This window comes from Pecten maximus, chromosome 3 (genome assembly GCF_902652985.1).
Source record: "Pecten maximus chromosome 3, xPecMax1.1, whole genome shotgun sequence".
NCBI classification, from domain to species: Eukaryota; Metazoa; Mollusca; class Bivalvia; order Pectinida; family Pectinidae; genus Pecten; species Pecten maximus.
In genome coordinates, this window is record NC_047017.1 from 39,152,177 (window position 1) to 39,166,784 (window position 14,608).

The window sequence follows — 14,608 nt, forward strand, 5'->3', positions numbered from 1 at the left end:
CACTGTTGTATTAATCGACTGTGTAGTAAACAACAGCCTAGGACCTAATAACGTAAAAGGTGATATTTAAAGAGGAGAGAAGCAATTCTTATCCCTACATTGTGTGAGTAAAAACAACATATCGGTCCGGTGTTCTTTGGGTTAACTGTGCATTGTAAACTGCAAGACATATATTAACATGGATGAAAATGGTATTTAATTCAGTATTACAAATTAAAGTCGACGTAACTTATACATAAAATACATTATCTCGTTCATAATGACACCTGATCAATAGCATGTTAAGCTTTCAAAGACAGACACAAAGCCTCGAAAACAATTCCAGGTTTTTTTTGTTTGTCTCCCTACAACAAAGATATATAGGACAGGGAAATGAAAATTGGAAACGGTATTCAAATTAAACGTAACGATGCAACTGCTAAATAACTAGTGGAAATAAATAAATTGGAAAATTTACATGCCACAGTGAACAGATACGAGCCCTCTATTTTTGGAATTACTTTTTAACACCTAAGAAGCATAGTAACGTGTCTATCGGTTTAATATGCTGATGTTACTTGAAGGTGTTTGTCGTGTTAATAATCAAGCTAATGCGTCAATTTAAGAGATCACAATTAGATTGGAGAGAAGATATAGAAAGAGAACTTGAACACCAAAATATAAAACTTGTATGAAACCACGTGGTTGCTCTTATTTTACTGTGTAGTTTTTAAGAAGTGTCGATGGAAGTGACGTTTAACATTATGTATCATACTAATATATGTAGAAACCCTCTCTTAATGATGAGGAAGAGCGCAAACATCGGAGTAGCAAAGCAAATGGGAAAAGCATATACCCCTAAATTGTAATATTTCTTTGTACAATGAATGCTTACGATAATAAAGGTTGGTTCTTACAAGGTATCCCTAAAGTAAACAATATTGAGTGTGACATAAACCGGGAGATACCATTTATCAGTGTGGCCAGAGAAAGCAACCCGTTACAATCATTTCCAATGAACACTTTGCATCGAAAGTCACCAATAGTCAGTAGGAGTGCTCCTGGCCTTTGTTTATTGGTCAGCTCGCCTCTGGGTGTAGTGTACGGACCCCGCTCGCCGTTTGATGGTATTATATTCCTCTATCACAGGGCCATACAGTACTGCTGATAAGTTCTGTAATACCGTTCGATAGCTTTCAATGATTCTCTTTTCTCAATACACGACCGAGAGCAAAGCACGTAACCAACACCCACAACAGTACGGCCCCGCGTGTGAGGGGTCAAACTAGAATTGGTTGTGGATATGTACTGTTAGAAGTAGAATTACAAAAAATCACGGGCGATGAGTGCGATGAATGCAGCGCTGGTTTTATTTTTCCTTTTTAGAGCGATCCTTGCTGACAGTTGTACAGATTTGTGTGTATGTGAATTTGAAGTTGAGGACGTGATAATCAAATGTAAAGGTGGAGGTATAGACCACGTGCCGACGGATCTACCTGGCAATGTCACAGAACTGTAAGTAAAGCTTTAATCATCATTCAATCACGTATCGACGTACATCATCATCATCATCATCTATTGTCTCGTTACTGCTATTCATAATTGTAATAAACATAGTTTTTACAAATATATTTAAACGTCTTTGGCATGAAATCGTGTATCATATAGCACGTTCAATATGTTCCTGTATTTGTTACCTACCCTCTTACCCAGAATTTATCTTATTTTTATTGTAGTAGTCGTAAACACATTGTGTTGATAATAAGATATGGTTTCCCTTCAGTATAGATATGTACGACACTAATTAATTGTGCCCTTTAACAGATCTACATGTAAGATGCCCTTTCAGTATACTCAAAGAAAATCAAAACGTCAATTCATCTAAAAAGCTTCACTACCTTTCCAGAACATACTAGGAAAATTAATAACTCTATCTTCAGTTCCAGGAATCATTCATATGTAAAAAGCTTCGATCCCTATTGTTACATACCACACTAATTACCTGGCCGGTAAAAACACGTTATTCAGGAATTGTATTGTACTGGAGTTCATTGTCGTAATGAATATTTGACCTCTTACCGACATTGTTTATACAACGATTCGACGAAGCTGTTTGTAAATAAAATTATCGACTTTATATTACATTTTCGACGGAATGTTGTTAAAGTTTATGACGTGCTGGAGAATATATCTATTAATGACAATTCTGGCGAGATCTGGTCTTTATGTTTGACCACTGTCTTAATTATAAATACCCCGTGTGGTGTAAACTTTACTGATGGTGGGTGAAGGAAGTATGGATTGTAGGTATCACAATCTAGGGTAAGGGGAGAGGAGGTTATGGGTAAAATAAAATGTGGCGTATATTTATCAAAATCTAAGGTAAGAGGAAGTATGGTTAATGTATAAATACTGCGTACAGTATCACGATCCAGGATAAACGGGGGTACGGGTAGTATAAACTAGGGCTCATAGCTTAGCTATCAAATCAAGAGTTCTCTCTTACCCTTGGGTACCATAGAAAGATGGTGTGCAATGATTGCATTTCAAGATAAGGGGTTTAATAGGTATTATAGGAATAATAATGGAAGTTATCAAAATTAAGGGTAGGGGGGATTTATCGATAGTGGAGAAGTATGGCGTACAATTATCACTTCCCTATACTAGGAAGGAGTTTGAGAGAATACTTTACAGGGAAATTTCCCTAATGTCTAACTGTGATCAAGTAAGATGTTTCCTAAGAATCGTATGGACCGTAATTATGTTCCAACAGTAAGTAATATTAGGTTATGACAGCGACAAAGATCACCATCAAAATTACATGGAGATGTCGCGTGTTAGGATTCCCGCCGTCATCACGTATAAGTCGTTACCGATACACAGCCGTGTGATTAAGTATTACCACACGGAACATGTTGACTCTACTATTGAGGTGATATAATTCATCAATTCCAAAAGGAAATATCACATGGATACGAGTGTTAGATTCTATTTATCATATAACTGGCGAAATACCATTAGAAGTCCCTTCCCATATACAGCAATGAGTCAGGATACATTTTCATTACTGAGCCGATAACGTAATGTCAAACAGTTTAAATGTTTAAAACAGGACATTTTAAAAGTGTTATTATAAAATAAATGTTATAACAAGACATTCTAAGATGTTATTTGAAATTAAACATTTGTTAGATTGTATTTATATCAACTATAAATGCAATCTGGTGAGAGTTAAAATAAATACAAACAAGCAAAGTGTAATTATAGTATCAGTGTTATAACATGACATTCTAAAGTGTTATTGTAGTATTAGTGTTATATAATAATATTCTAAGGTATTATTGAAGTATAAGTGTTATTAACATGACATTCTAAAGTGTTATTAACATGACATCCTAAAGTGTTATTGTAGTATTGGTGTTATAACATGACATTCTAAAGTGTTATTGTAGTATTGGTGTTATAACATGACATTCTAAAGTGTTATTGTTGTATTAGTGTTATAACATGACATCCTAAAGTGTTATTGTAGTATTAATGTTATAACATGACATCCTAAAGTGTTATGGTATTATAAGTGTTATAAAATTATAGTCTAAGGTATTATTGTAGTATTAGTGGTATAACATGACATTCTAAAGTGTTATTATAGTATTAGTGGTATAACATGACATTCTGAAGAGTTATCATAGTGTAATTTTATCATTACATAATGCGTTTGATTTTCCATAACTATACACATAAGGTTTATTTTGATCTATTGCACGGCTAAAATACCTCTTGCACGGACACGTGCGAACTTTTGAACGCCTGTGACGTTTCGGAATTAGGTCACGTGCGAAATATTGAACACTTATGACGTTTTGGAATTTAGTCTACCCTTTCATGCGTCTAAGTCACTCAGATATTAACACTGCCAAACGACAGTCATGGTGACTTCTAGGCCTACAGGAAAGTCGAGTTTTTAATGAGTCTAAGTGCGTTTTAGTGATTTTGTAATGAAACAAGTATATCATGGGTGTCTGTGTAATAGTCCAGAATATTTGACCGATGTTCTATTGCAAGAGGCCGAGTGCAATAGAACATCGGTCGAGTACCAGTACCTCGAGTCAAATATCCTGGACTATTGCAGACACCTATGATACATTTGTATAATTTAGAATACAGTATGTAAGTGGTGGTTTACTTATATGATAAATACTTCGATAGATTGTACTGGTTACACAGCTTAATTTCTTATATAAAATATATACAATATATAGCAAGCGTATGTAAACTGTGTTTATATACAAGTTACGTTGCCTATCCGTGACTATATATATGTACCGCTTTTTAATTGTTACAGGTTTTCTGAAAATTCTTATCTAAGAAATGGCCAATTCGTTCTGTAGCAGCTTATCCTAAGTTGTATTTTTTATTTCTGAATATTATTGTTTGAAAAGAGTAAGTCAGCGTTCTTATAGAAATCGCAATAGGACTCTTAAAAACAATTGGTAAAACAAATGTGCTGATTTCTCTTGAATTTTCAACGTTACGATTTGACACATGCTAAAGATGCTCATTACATGCCAAAATTGGTTTATTTGCCTGGCTATAAATAAAGGCCAAGTGCGTGTGTAGGAGCCGTTTGGCTGTATGACTTTAAGCAATTTTCAACGAGAAATAGCAACTGGAAATTTTATCTGCAGAGACACACTTAAGATGCCAAACATGAAGAGGCACAGTTGTCGATACCTCAAAACCCATGTTTGTTTGATTTGACAATAATCTGGGAGAATTATAGAGAATACGTGTCGGAATGTCCACCGATTATATTTAAACAGTCCCTCTCTTTTTAGGAATATCAATCCTTCCCAAATTTAACGACAATAACACAATAGAATTTTTGTTTTAGAATGAGCAGCATCATCTATGGAATCATCGCTAATAAATAATCGATGACAGTTTACGTTTTAAAGTAAAGCTAACTTCGTGCACTAAATTATACCCGCAACGACCGCTACCTTTTGACTTATCATCTACGCATGCAACCACTTCATCATGATACATCTACGTGTCGGCTAAGCAAACTCGGCCAGTTTGACAGGCTCACTATCTAGATCATATAAACGTTTATTGAAAACTATTTTGAGTGTTTTATGTGGCTTTGAAGACCTATTCACAAGGTTTAATCTGAGCTAGCATTTCTCTGAACCGACAGCTGTTTGTCACAATAACCACTATTACAAGTGGATAACTAATCGTTTTGATTATCGACGGTTCAGTTCATTGTCGAGAAGTTATGTTCATTATGTCAAGTCAATGGTCAAGGAATTTGGAAAAAAACAGAATGAGCTAAGATACCTGACTGCTGTTTTATATCGCACGTAATTATGTATTTATAGTGTAATAACACCCATCACATGGTGTGTTTTACGTTCACACTCCTTAGGAAAGTGTAATTATCGAGATCATGATCACATTTGGTAACATGCCATTGCCTTGTGATATATGAGGCTAGACGTATTTGGGGCTCGCTGATGGTTCTCGTTTAAAGAATGTGACATCATCCGAATATAACATGGATTTCCTCTGTAGTTGTCGCTTGGTCACCTGGGACATCTATAGTCGGGATCTCCTTGGTCACCTGGGATATCTATAGTCGGGATATCCTTGGTCACCTGGGACATCTGTAGTCGGGATCTCCTTGGTCACCTGGGACATCTATAGTCGGGATCTCCTTGGTCACCTGGGACATCTGTAGTCGGGATCTCCTTGGTCACCTGGGACATCTATAGTCGGGATCTCCTTGGTCACCTGGGACATCTGTAGTCGGGATCTCCTTGGTCACCTGGGACATCTATAGTCGGGATCTCCTTGGTCACCTGGGACATCTATAGTCGGGATCTCCTTGGTCACCTGGGACATCTATAGTCGGGATCTCCTTGGTCATCTCCTTGGTCACCTGGGACATCTATAGTCGGATCTCCTTGGTCCCTGGGATATCTGTAGTCGGGATCTCCTTGGTCACCTGGGACTTTTTAGTCGGGAAACTCCTTGGTCACCTGGGCCATCTTAGTCGGGATCTCCTTGGTCCCACCTGGGATAAACTGTGGTCGGGATCTCCTTGGTCCCCTGGGATATCTGTAGTCGGGATCTCCTTTGGGCACCTGGGACATCTATAGTCGGGATATCCTTGGTCACCTGGGACATCTGTTGTCGGGATCTCCTTGGGTCACCTGGGACATCTATAGTCGGGATCTCCTTTGGGTCACCTGGGACATCTGTAGTCGGGTTTCTCCTTGTCACCTGGGCCCATCTATAGTTCGGGATCTCCTTGGTCCCTGGGACTTCTGTAGTCGGGTCCCCTTTGGGTTTCACCTGGGACATCTATGTGGGGATCCCCTTTGGGTCACCTGGGACATCTATAGTCGGGATCTCCTTGGTCACCTGGGACATCTATAGTCGGGATCTCCTTGGTCACCTGGGACATCTGTAGTCGGGATCTCCTTGGTCACCTGGGATATCTATAGTCGGGATCTCCTTGGTCACCTGGGATATCTGTAGTCGGGATCTCCTTGGTCACCTGGGACATCTATAGTCGGGATCTCCTTGGTCACCTGGGATATCTGTAGTCGGGATCTCCTTGGTCACCTGGGACATCTATAGTCGGGATCTCCTTGGTCACCTGGGCCATCTATAGTCGGGATCTCCTTGGTCACCTGGGATATCTGTGGTCGGGATCTCCTTGGTCACCTGGGATATCTGTAGTCGGGATCTCCTTGGTCACCTGGGACATCTATAGTCGGGATATCCTTGGTCACCTGGGACATCTGTAGTCGGGATCTCCTTGGTCACCAAGGACATCTATAGTCGGGATCTCCTTGGTCACCTAGGATATCTGTAGTCGGGATCTCCTTGGTCACCTGGGATATCTGTAGTCGGGATCTCCTTGGTCACCTGGGACATCTGTAGTCGTGATCTCCTTGGTCACCAAGGACATCTATAGTCGGGATCTCCTTGGTCACCTGGGATATCTGTAGTCGGGATCTCCTTGGTCACCTGGGACATCTGTAGTCGGGATCTCCTTGGTCACCTGGGATATCTATAGTCGGGATCTCCTTGGTCACCAAGGACATCTATAGTCGGGATCTCCTTGGTCACCTGGGATATCTGTAGTCGGGATCTCCTTGGTCACCTGGGATATCTATAGTCGTGATCTCCTTGGTCACCTGGGACATCTATAGTCGGGATCTCCTTGGTCACCTGGGATATCTATAGTCGGGATATCCTTGGTCACCTGGGATATCTGTAGTCGGGATCTCCTTGGTCACCTGGGACATCTGTAGTCGTGATCTCCTTGGTCACCTGGGACATCTATAGTCGGGATCTCCTTGGTCACCTGGGATATCTATAGTCGGGATATCCTTGGTCACCTGGGACATCTATAGTCGGGATCTCCTTGGTCACCTGGGATATCTATAGTCGGGATATCCTTGGTCACCAAGGACATCTATAGTCGGGATATCCTTGGTCACCAAGGACATCTATAGTCGGGATCTCCTTGGTCACCTGGGACATCTATAGTCGGGATATCCTTGGTCACCAAGGACATCTATAGTCGGGATCTCCTTGGTCACCTGGGACATCTGTAGTCGGGATCTCCTTGGTCACCTGGGACATCTATAGTCGGGATCTCCTTGGTCACCTGGGACATCTGTAGTCGGGATCTCCTTGGTCACCTGGGATATCTATAGTCGGGATCTCCTTGGTCACCTGGGACATCTATAGTCGGGATCTCCTTGGTCACCTGGGACATCTGTAGTCGGGATCTCCTTGGTCACCTGGGACATCTATAGTCGGGATCTCCTTGGTCACCTGGGACATCTGTAGTCGGGATCTCCTTGGTCACCTGGGACATCTGTAGTCGGGATCTCCTTGGTCACCTGGGACATCTGTAGTCGGGATCTCCTTGGTCACCTGGGACATCTGTAGTCGGGATCTCCTTGGTCACCTGGGACATCTGTAGTCGGGATCTCCTTGGTCACCTGGGACATCTGTAGTCGGGATCTCCTTGGTCACCTGGGACATCTGTAGTCGGGATCTCCTTGGTCACCTGGGATATCTGTAGTCGGGATCTCCTTGGTCACCTGGGACATCTGTAGTCGGGATCTCCTTGGTCACCTGGGATATCTGTAGTCGGGATCTCCTTGGTCACCTGGGACATCTATAGTCGGGATCTCCTTGGTCACCTGGGATATCTGTAGTCGGGATCTCCTTGGTCACCTGGGATATCTGTAGTCGGGATCTCCTTGGTCACCTGGGACATCTGTAGTCGGGATCTCCTTGGTCACCTGGGACATCTGTAGTCGGGATCTCCTTGGTCACCTGGGATATCTATAGTCGGGATATCCTTGGTCACCTGGGACATCTGTAGTCGGGATCTCCTTGGTCACCTGGGACATCTATAGTCGGGATCTCCTTGGTCACCTGGGACATCTATAGTCGGGATCTCCTTGGTCACCTGGGACATCTATAGTCGGGATCTCCTTGGTCACCTGGGACATCTGTAGTCGGGATCTCCTTGGTCACCTGGGACATCTATAGTCGGGATCTCCTTGGTCACCTGGGACATCTATAGTCGGGATCTCCTTGGTCACCTGGGACATCTATAGTCGGGATCTCCTTGGTCACCTGGGACATCTATAGTCGGGATCTCCTTGGTCACCTGGGACATCTGTAGTCGGGATCTCCTTGGTCACCTGGGATATCTATAGTCGGGATCTCCTTGGTCACCTGGGATATCTGTAGTCGGGATCTCCTTGGTCACCTGGGACATCTATAGTCGGGATCTCCTTGGTCACCTGGGATATCTGTAGTCGGGATCTCCTTGGTCACCTGGGACATCTATAGTCGGGATCTCCTTGGTCACCTGGGCCATCTATAGTCGGGATCTCCTTGGTCACCTGGGATATCTGTGGTCGGGATCTCCTTGGTCACCTGGGATATCTGTAGTCGGGATCTCCTTGGTCACCTGGGACATCTATAGTCGGGATATCCTTGGTCACCTGGGACATCTGTAGTCGGGATCTCCTTGGTCACCAAGGACATCTATAGTCGGGATCTCCTTGGTCACCTAGGATATCTGTAGTCGGGATCTCCTTGGTCACCTGGGATATCTGTAGTCGGGATCTCCTTGGTCACCTGGGACATCTGTAGTCGTGATCTCCTTGGTCACCAAGGACATCTATAGTCGGGATCTCCTTGGTCACCTGGGATATCTGTAGTCGGGATCTCCTTGGTCACCTGGGACATCTGTAGTCGGGATCTCCTTGGTCACCTGGGATATCTATAGTCGGGATCTCCTTGGTCACCAAGGACATCTATAGTCGGGATCTCCTTGGTCACCTGGGATATCTGTAGTCGGGATCTCCTTGGTCACCTGGGATATCTATAGTCGTGATCTCCTTGGTCACCTGGGACATCTATAGTCGGGATCTCCTTGGTCACCTGGGATATCTATAGTCGGGATATCCTTGGTCACCTGGGATATCTGTAGTCGGGATCTCCTTGGTCACCTGGGACATCTGTAGTCGTGATCTCCTTGGTCACCTGGGACATCTATAGTCGGGATCTCCTTGGTCACCTGGGATATCTATAGTCGGGATATCCTTGGTCACCTGGGACATCTATAGTCGGGATCTCCTTGGTCACCTGGGATATCTATAGTCGGGATATCCTTGGTCACCAAGGACATCTATAGTCGGGATATCCTTGGTCACCAAGGACATCTATAGTCGGGATCTCCTTGGTCACCTGGGACATCTATAGTCGGGATATCCTTGGTCACCAAGGACATCTATAGTCGGGATCTCCTTGGTCACCTGGGACATCTGTAGTCGGGATCTCCTTGGTCACCTGGGACATCTATAGTCGGGATCTCCTTGGTCACCTGGGACATCTGTAGTCGGGATCTCCTTGGTCACCTGGGATATCTATAGTCGGGATCTCCTTGGTCACCTGGGACATCTATAGTCGGGATCTCCTTGGTCACCTGGGACATCTGTAGTCGGGATCTCCTTGGTCACCTGGGACATCTATAGTCGGGATCTCCTTGGTCACCTGGGACATCTGTAGTCGGGATCTCCTTGGTCACCTGGGACATCTGTAGTCGGGATCTCCTTGGTCACCTGGGACATCTGTAGTCGGGATCTCCTTGGTCACCTGGGACATCTGTAGTCGGGATCTCCTTGGTCACCTGGGACATCTGTAGTCGGGATCTCCTTGGTCACCTGGGACATCTATAGTCGGGATCTCCTTGGTCACCTGGGACATCTGTAGTCGGGATCTCCTTGGTCACCTGGGATATCTGTAGTCGGGATCTCCTTGGTCACCTGGGACATCTGTAGTCGGGATCTCCTTGGTCACCTGGGATATCTGTAGTCGGGATCTCCTTGGTCACCTGGGACATCTATAGTCGGGATCTCCTTGGTCACCTGGGATATCTGTAGTCGGGATCTCCTTGGTCACCTGGGATATCTGTAGTCGGGATCTCCTTGGTCACCTGGGACATCTGTAGTCGGGATCTCCTTGGTCACCTGGGACATCTGTAGTCGGGATCTCCTTGGTCACCTGGGATATCTATAGTCGGGATCTCCTTGGTCACCTGGGACATCTGTAGTCGGGATCTCCTTGGTCACCTGGGACATCTATAGTCGGGATCTCCTTGGTCACCTGGGACATCTATAGTCGGGATCTCCTTGGTCACCTGGGACATCTATAGTCGGGATCTCCTTGGTCACCTGGGACATCTATAGTCGGGATCTCCTTGGTCACCTGGGATATCTGTAGTCGGGATCTCCTTGGTCACCTGGGATATCTGTAGTCGGGATCTCCTTGGTCACCTGGGATATCTATAGTCGGGATCTCCTTGGTCACCTGGGACATCTGTAGTCGGGATCTCCTTGGTCACCTGGGATATCTATAGTCGGGATCTCCTTGGTCACCTGGGACATCTATAGTCGGGATCTCCTTGGTCACCTGGGACATCTGTAGTCGGGATCTCCTTGGTCACCTGGGACATCTATAGTCGGGATCTCCATCCGTTTGTTTACATTGTGTACCTACATAAAAATACTCTTCCGCTATGCTTCCGAAATTGATTGAGAAGGTAACGTTTTACATAGGCCAAGATACCGTTATACTATAAGGAGTATGTAACTGGCAGTTTTACCGTAACCACTCCGATACACTGATCCCAGTACCTTGTCCCCGACATCCTTCTAAATGTCCAAAGCCATTGTCCACGATAAAGAAACCCTCAGGATCGTTGCTTTATTTATCGCTTGCCGATAGTACTTAGGCACTGTTGGTACGGGAAAACAACACGGTCGTCACCTCTAAATAAATTACCGTTGCATTAAAACTGACGTTTTAGTGACAAGGCTACGGACGACTGTAGTCTTCCAATTGTTCCGGGACTGAAAGTCACATACACAGATAATCCGAAAGTTTTTTATGTTTAAGAAATACAAACTTTATTTATTTTACACCACTGTGCCACCCGACCACCCTTTATTTTTTTATATTTTTTTTTATGTTTTATCAGTTTTTTTTAATCTGATATGGGCTCGACCAGAGAGCCGGATTAATTTAAAGTAACTAAAATGTATATGCCCATATCCGCCATGTAGATAATATTTTGACTAAAGACACCGTTCAGTATCTTATTAATCCAAACATTTGTCATCTTATTGTAGCTTTATATAACAGTCTAAAGGAGAAATTCTACTCGTACTAATATGATAGCGTCTTATTAATTCAATAACTTCTAATGTCAGGGTTCTCAGATTGTACCGTGTCCCGGTGTTAAATCAGTCCGTACATCCACGACCATCTTTGTTTCCGTCATTAGAATGAACAAGTAATACAATTTGATTACAAGTTTTTATCTGTTGTTATTTGAATATCTATCTTTTCTTGTTTTAACATTTATCTTTTGTTATTTGAGGATTGATCTTTTGTTATTTGAATATTTATTTTTTGTTATTTGAGTATCTATCTTTTGCTATTTAAATATGTATCTTTTGTTATTTGAATATTTATCTTTTGTTATTATTTATCTTTTGTTATTTGAGTATTTATCTTTTGTTATTTGAATATTTATCTTTTGTTATTTGAGTATTGATCTTTTGGATTTTTCGAACACCAGTGGTATTTATGTTCCACGAAATAATATCAGCGTTGAAAATTATTTCATAGGATTATGGATATGTGGATTAGAACTAAGCCGCGTTATCTCAGTAAATCTGTGATCGAGGGTGCCACGTCCGGTCGTCTGTCATCACTGCCTGTCACATACAAATATTACAGTATATCATCACGGCGGAGGGGTGATTAGGGACATCTATTTATAGACATTCGTGTACTTAAATAGGGGCACGGATAATAACTTTTCAAAAAGTAATTGTTTTAATCCCATAGTTATTTGTACTCTTTCTTAAAACAATATTTGTTTGATAATATCTGACAATGCTTCATTGTATTATTTGCAAAGATTGTCGTTGATTGTCCGATATGACTGCAACTCCTTTAACTGCTGGGAGGCAAGCTCTGCTGGTGGAGTTTTGTCCCCGAGGTTAAGCTCTGCTGGTGGAGATTTGTCGCCGAGGTTAGCTCTGCTGGTGGAGTTTTGTCCCCGAGGTTAAGCGCTTTCGTGTATGCCACATTTATATAAATAGTGACAGGGGTTCAGAATCATTCAATATCAAAAGATTAGCAAAATATTTTTTTCACTAAGTCAATATTTAAATGTGCTCTGTGCATGTGATTCGTTAATAAATCTATTAAGGTAACCGCACTAATGGATTCCGATTTGTATTAAATTATTTATACGGATAGGTTCAGTCGAAACAAGTACATCTTGTTTTGCATCCATACGTATACATATTGTAAGAACTGTTGAAATCTACAAAACATCACATATTTCGTTTATCTAGACTATGTGCAAGGTACATAAAATCTGGTCCAACCTTTCAGACCTTCCAGACCTTCTAGAGTACTCCTATAAAGCTCCAGTAAATCAATCCGGCTGTCGGCTTGTGAGAGTTTACCGTCCTCGTGAGCCCATCAGAAGCATCCCGTTCTGAACATCTCTGTATTATTATACCTGACGGACATCTACAAAGTAATCCTCACTTTATGGTTGTGTACTCAACTGAAGAAGTCCGATACACGTATTATATATAATATCATATTCCGTCCGTCGTCACCAGATTTGATGTAGCCCCATTACATATTACTCCTAAATTCACGTCTTTACTTGTATGAAGTATTCTGTAGTATTAGATTTTATCGGTCTTTATGTGCGGTTTTGATACTGGAAACCAATACTTGACATTTTGAATATTAACTAAACGTTTAATCATGACGCATCAAATATGTCTATCGTGAGTTGCTTGGTAAAGTTGACAATTCGCTTTCATCATGAAACCCTTACATATATGTCCTGTTAATCGTCTTTGTCACTGCTGATTTTCTGTATAACAAGTCTGTACTACTGTCAGCAACTCGTAGAACTGCTAATTTCCTGGCTGACATCTAGTAATGGACTTCTCTCTTCATTCCGCTTAAACACACATTGACGATTCTTTTGGTTTCAGTCAGATTACGACCACCTCGCGACGCTGTCCTGTTGCTACGTTTCATCAACCCGAGCGGTGGTGTAATGGGAGGGATTGAGACCACGTGATCTACGATATACCTAGTGAAGCCTCGTTTTAAGTTGTGCTGTATAATATGCATGCGGAAATTTTACAAGAAAAAAAATCAAGGAAATTCATTAAAAATCGTCTTACCGTTTTTTAGTGTGTTGAATAAATTAAGGATTCGTCGGGCATGTAAGCCACTAAAATTGCACCAAATTGGTTCGAAAATAAATTGGATATTTTTATACAAATAAATGTCCTTTGATTTTCCATAAAAGTAAAGCATATCAACTAACAATCGGATTTTCGTGTTTATGTTAATGTTTACTCAACAGGAAAATTGAGCAATTAACTAATTTTTGAAAATTGCGTTGGAAGATTTGTCATAGAGCGCTGAAATTTACTCGAATTCTTACATTGAATTTCACATTTCAAGATTTTATAGAATATCTGAAGTGGCCCAGTAAAAGGAATTGAAAAAAAATCGTCGGGCAGGATAAACACCTTATTTGTCACCTTCACAGGTTTGTTTATGTATTTTTACCGCTATTTGAAAGATATGGACTTAACGTAGTACACAAACTAAATCAAAATAACACGTGGTGTGACTTCACGTGGATATAATAAAACACGTGGTGTGACTTCATGTGGATAGAACATTAACACGTGGTGTGACTTCACGTGGATATAAAAATAACACGTGGTGTGACTTCATGTGGATATAACAATAACACGTGGTGTAACTTCACGTGGATATCAAAATAACACGTGGTGTGACTTCATGTGGATAGAACAATAACACGTGGTGTGACTTCATGTGGATAGAACAATAACACGTGGTGTGACTTCACGTGGATATCAAAATAACACGTGGTGTGACTTCACGTGGATATAACAATAACACGTGGTGTGACTTCACGTGGATATAACAATAACACGTGGTG

The 14,608-nt window shown here is 41.9% G+C and overlaps 1 protein-coding gene across 1 annotated transcript in view; it reads left to right on the top strand.

Annotated features, from left to right (window-relative positions):
* The first annotated feature begins 1,104 nt into the window (after nt 1–1,104).
* The window catches only part of LOC117324133 (follicle-stimulating hormone receptor-like), a 123,220-nt gene continuing 109,716 nt past the window's right edge, over nt 1,105–14,608 (top strand). The window contains exon 1 of the mRNA XM_033879801.1: nt 1,105–1,494. Within this exon, the coding sequence (XP_033735692.1) occupies nt 1,322–1,494 (173 nt within the window). The 5' untranslated portion in view covers nt 1,105–1,321. The remainder of the gene's footprint in view (nt 1,495–14,608) is intronic.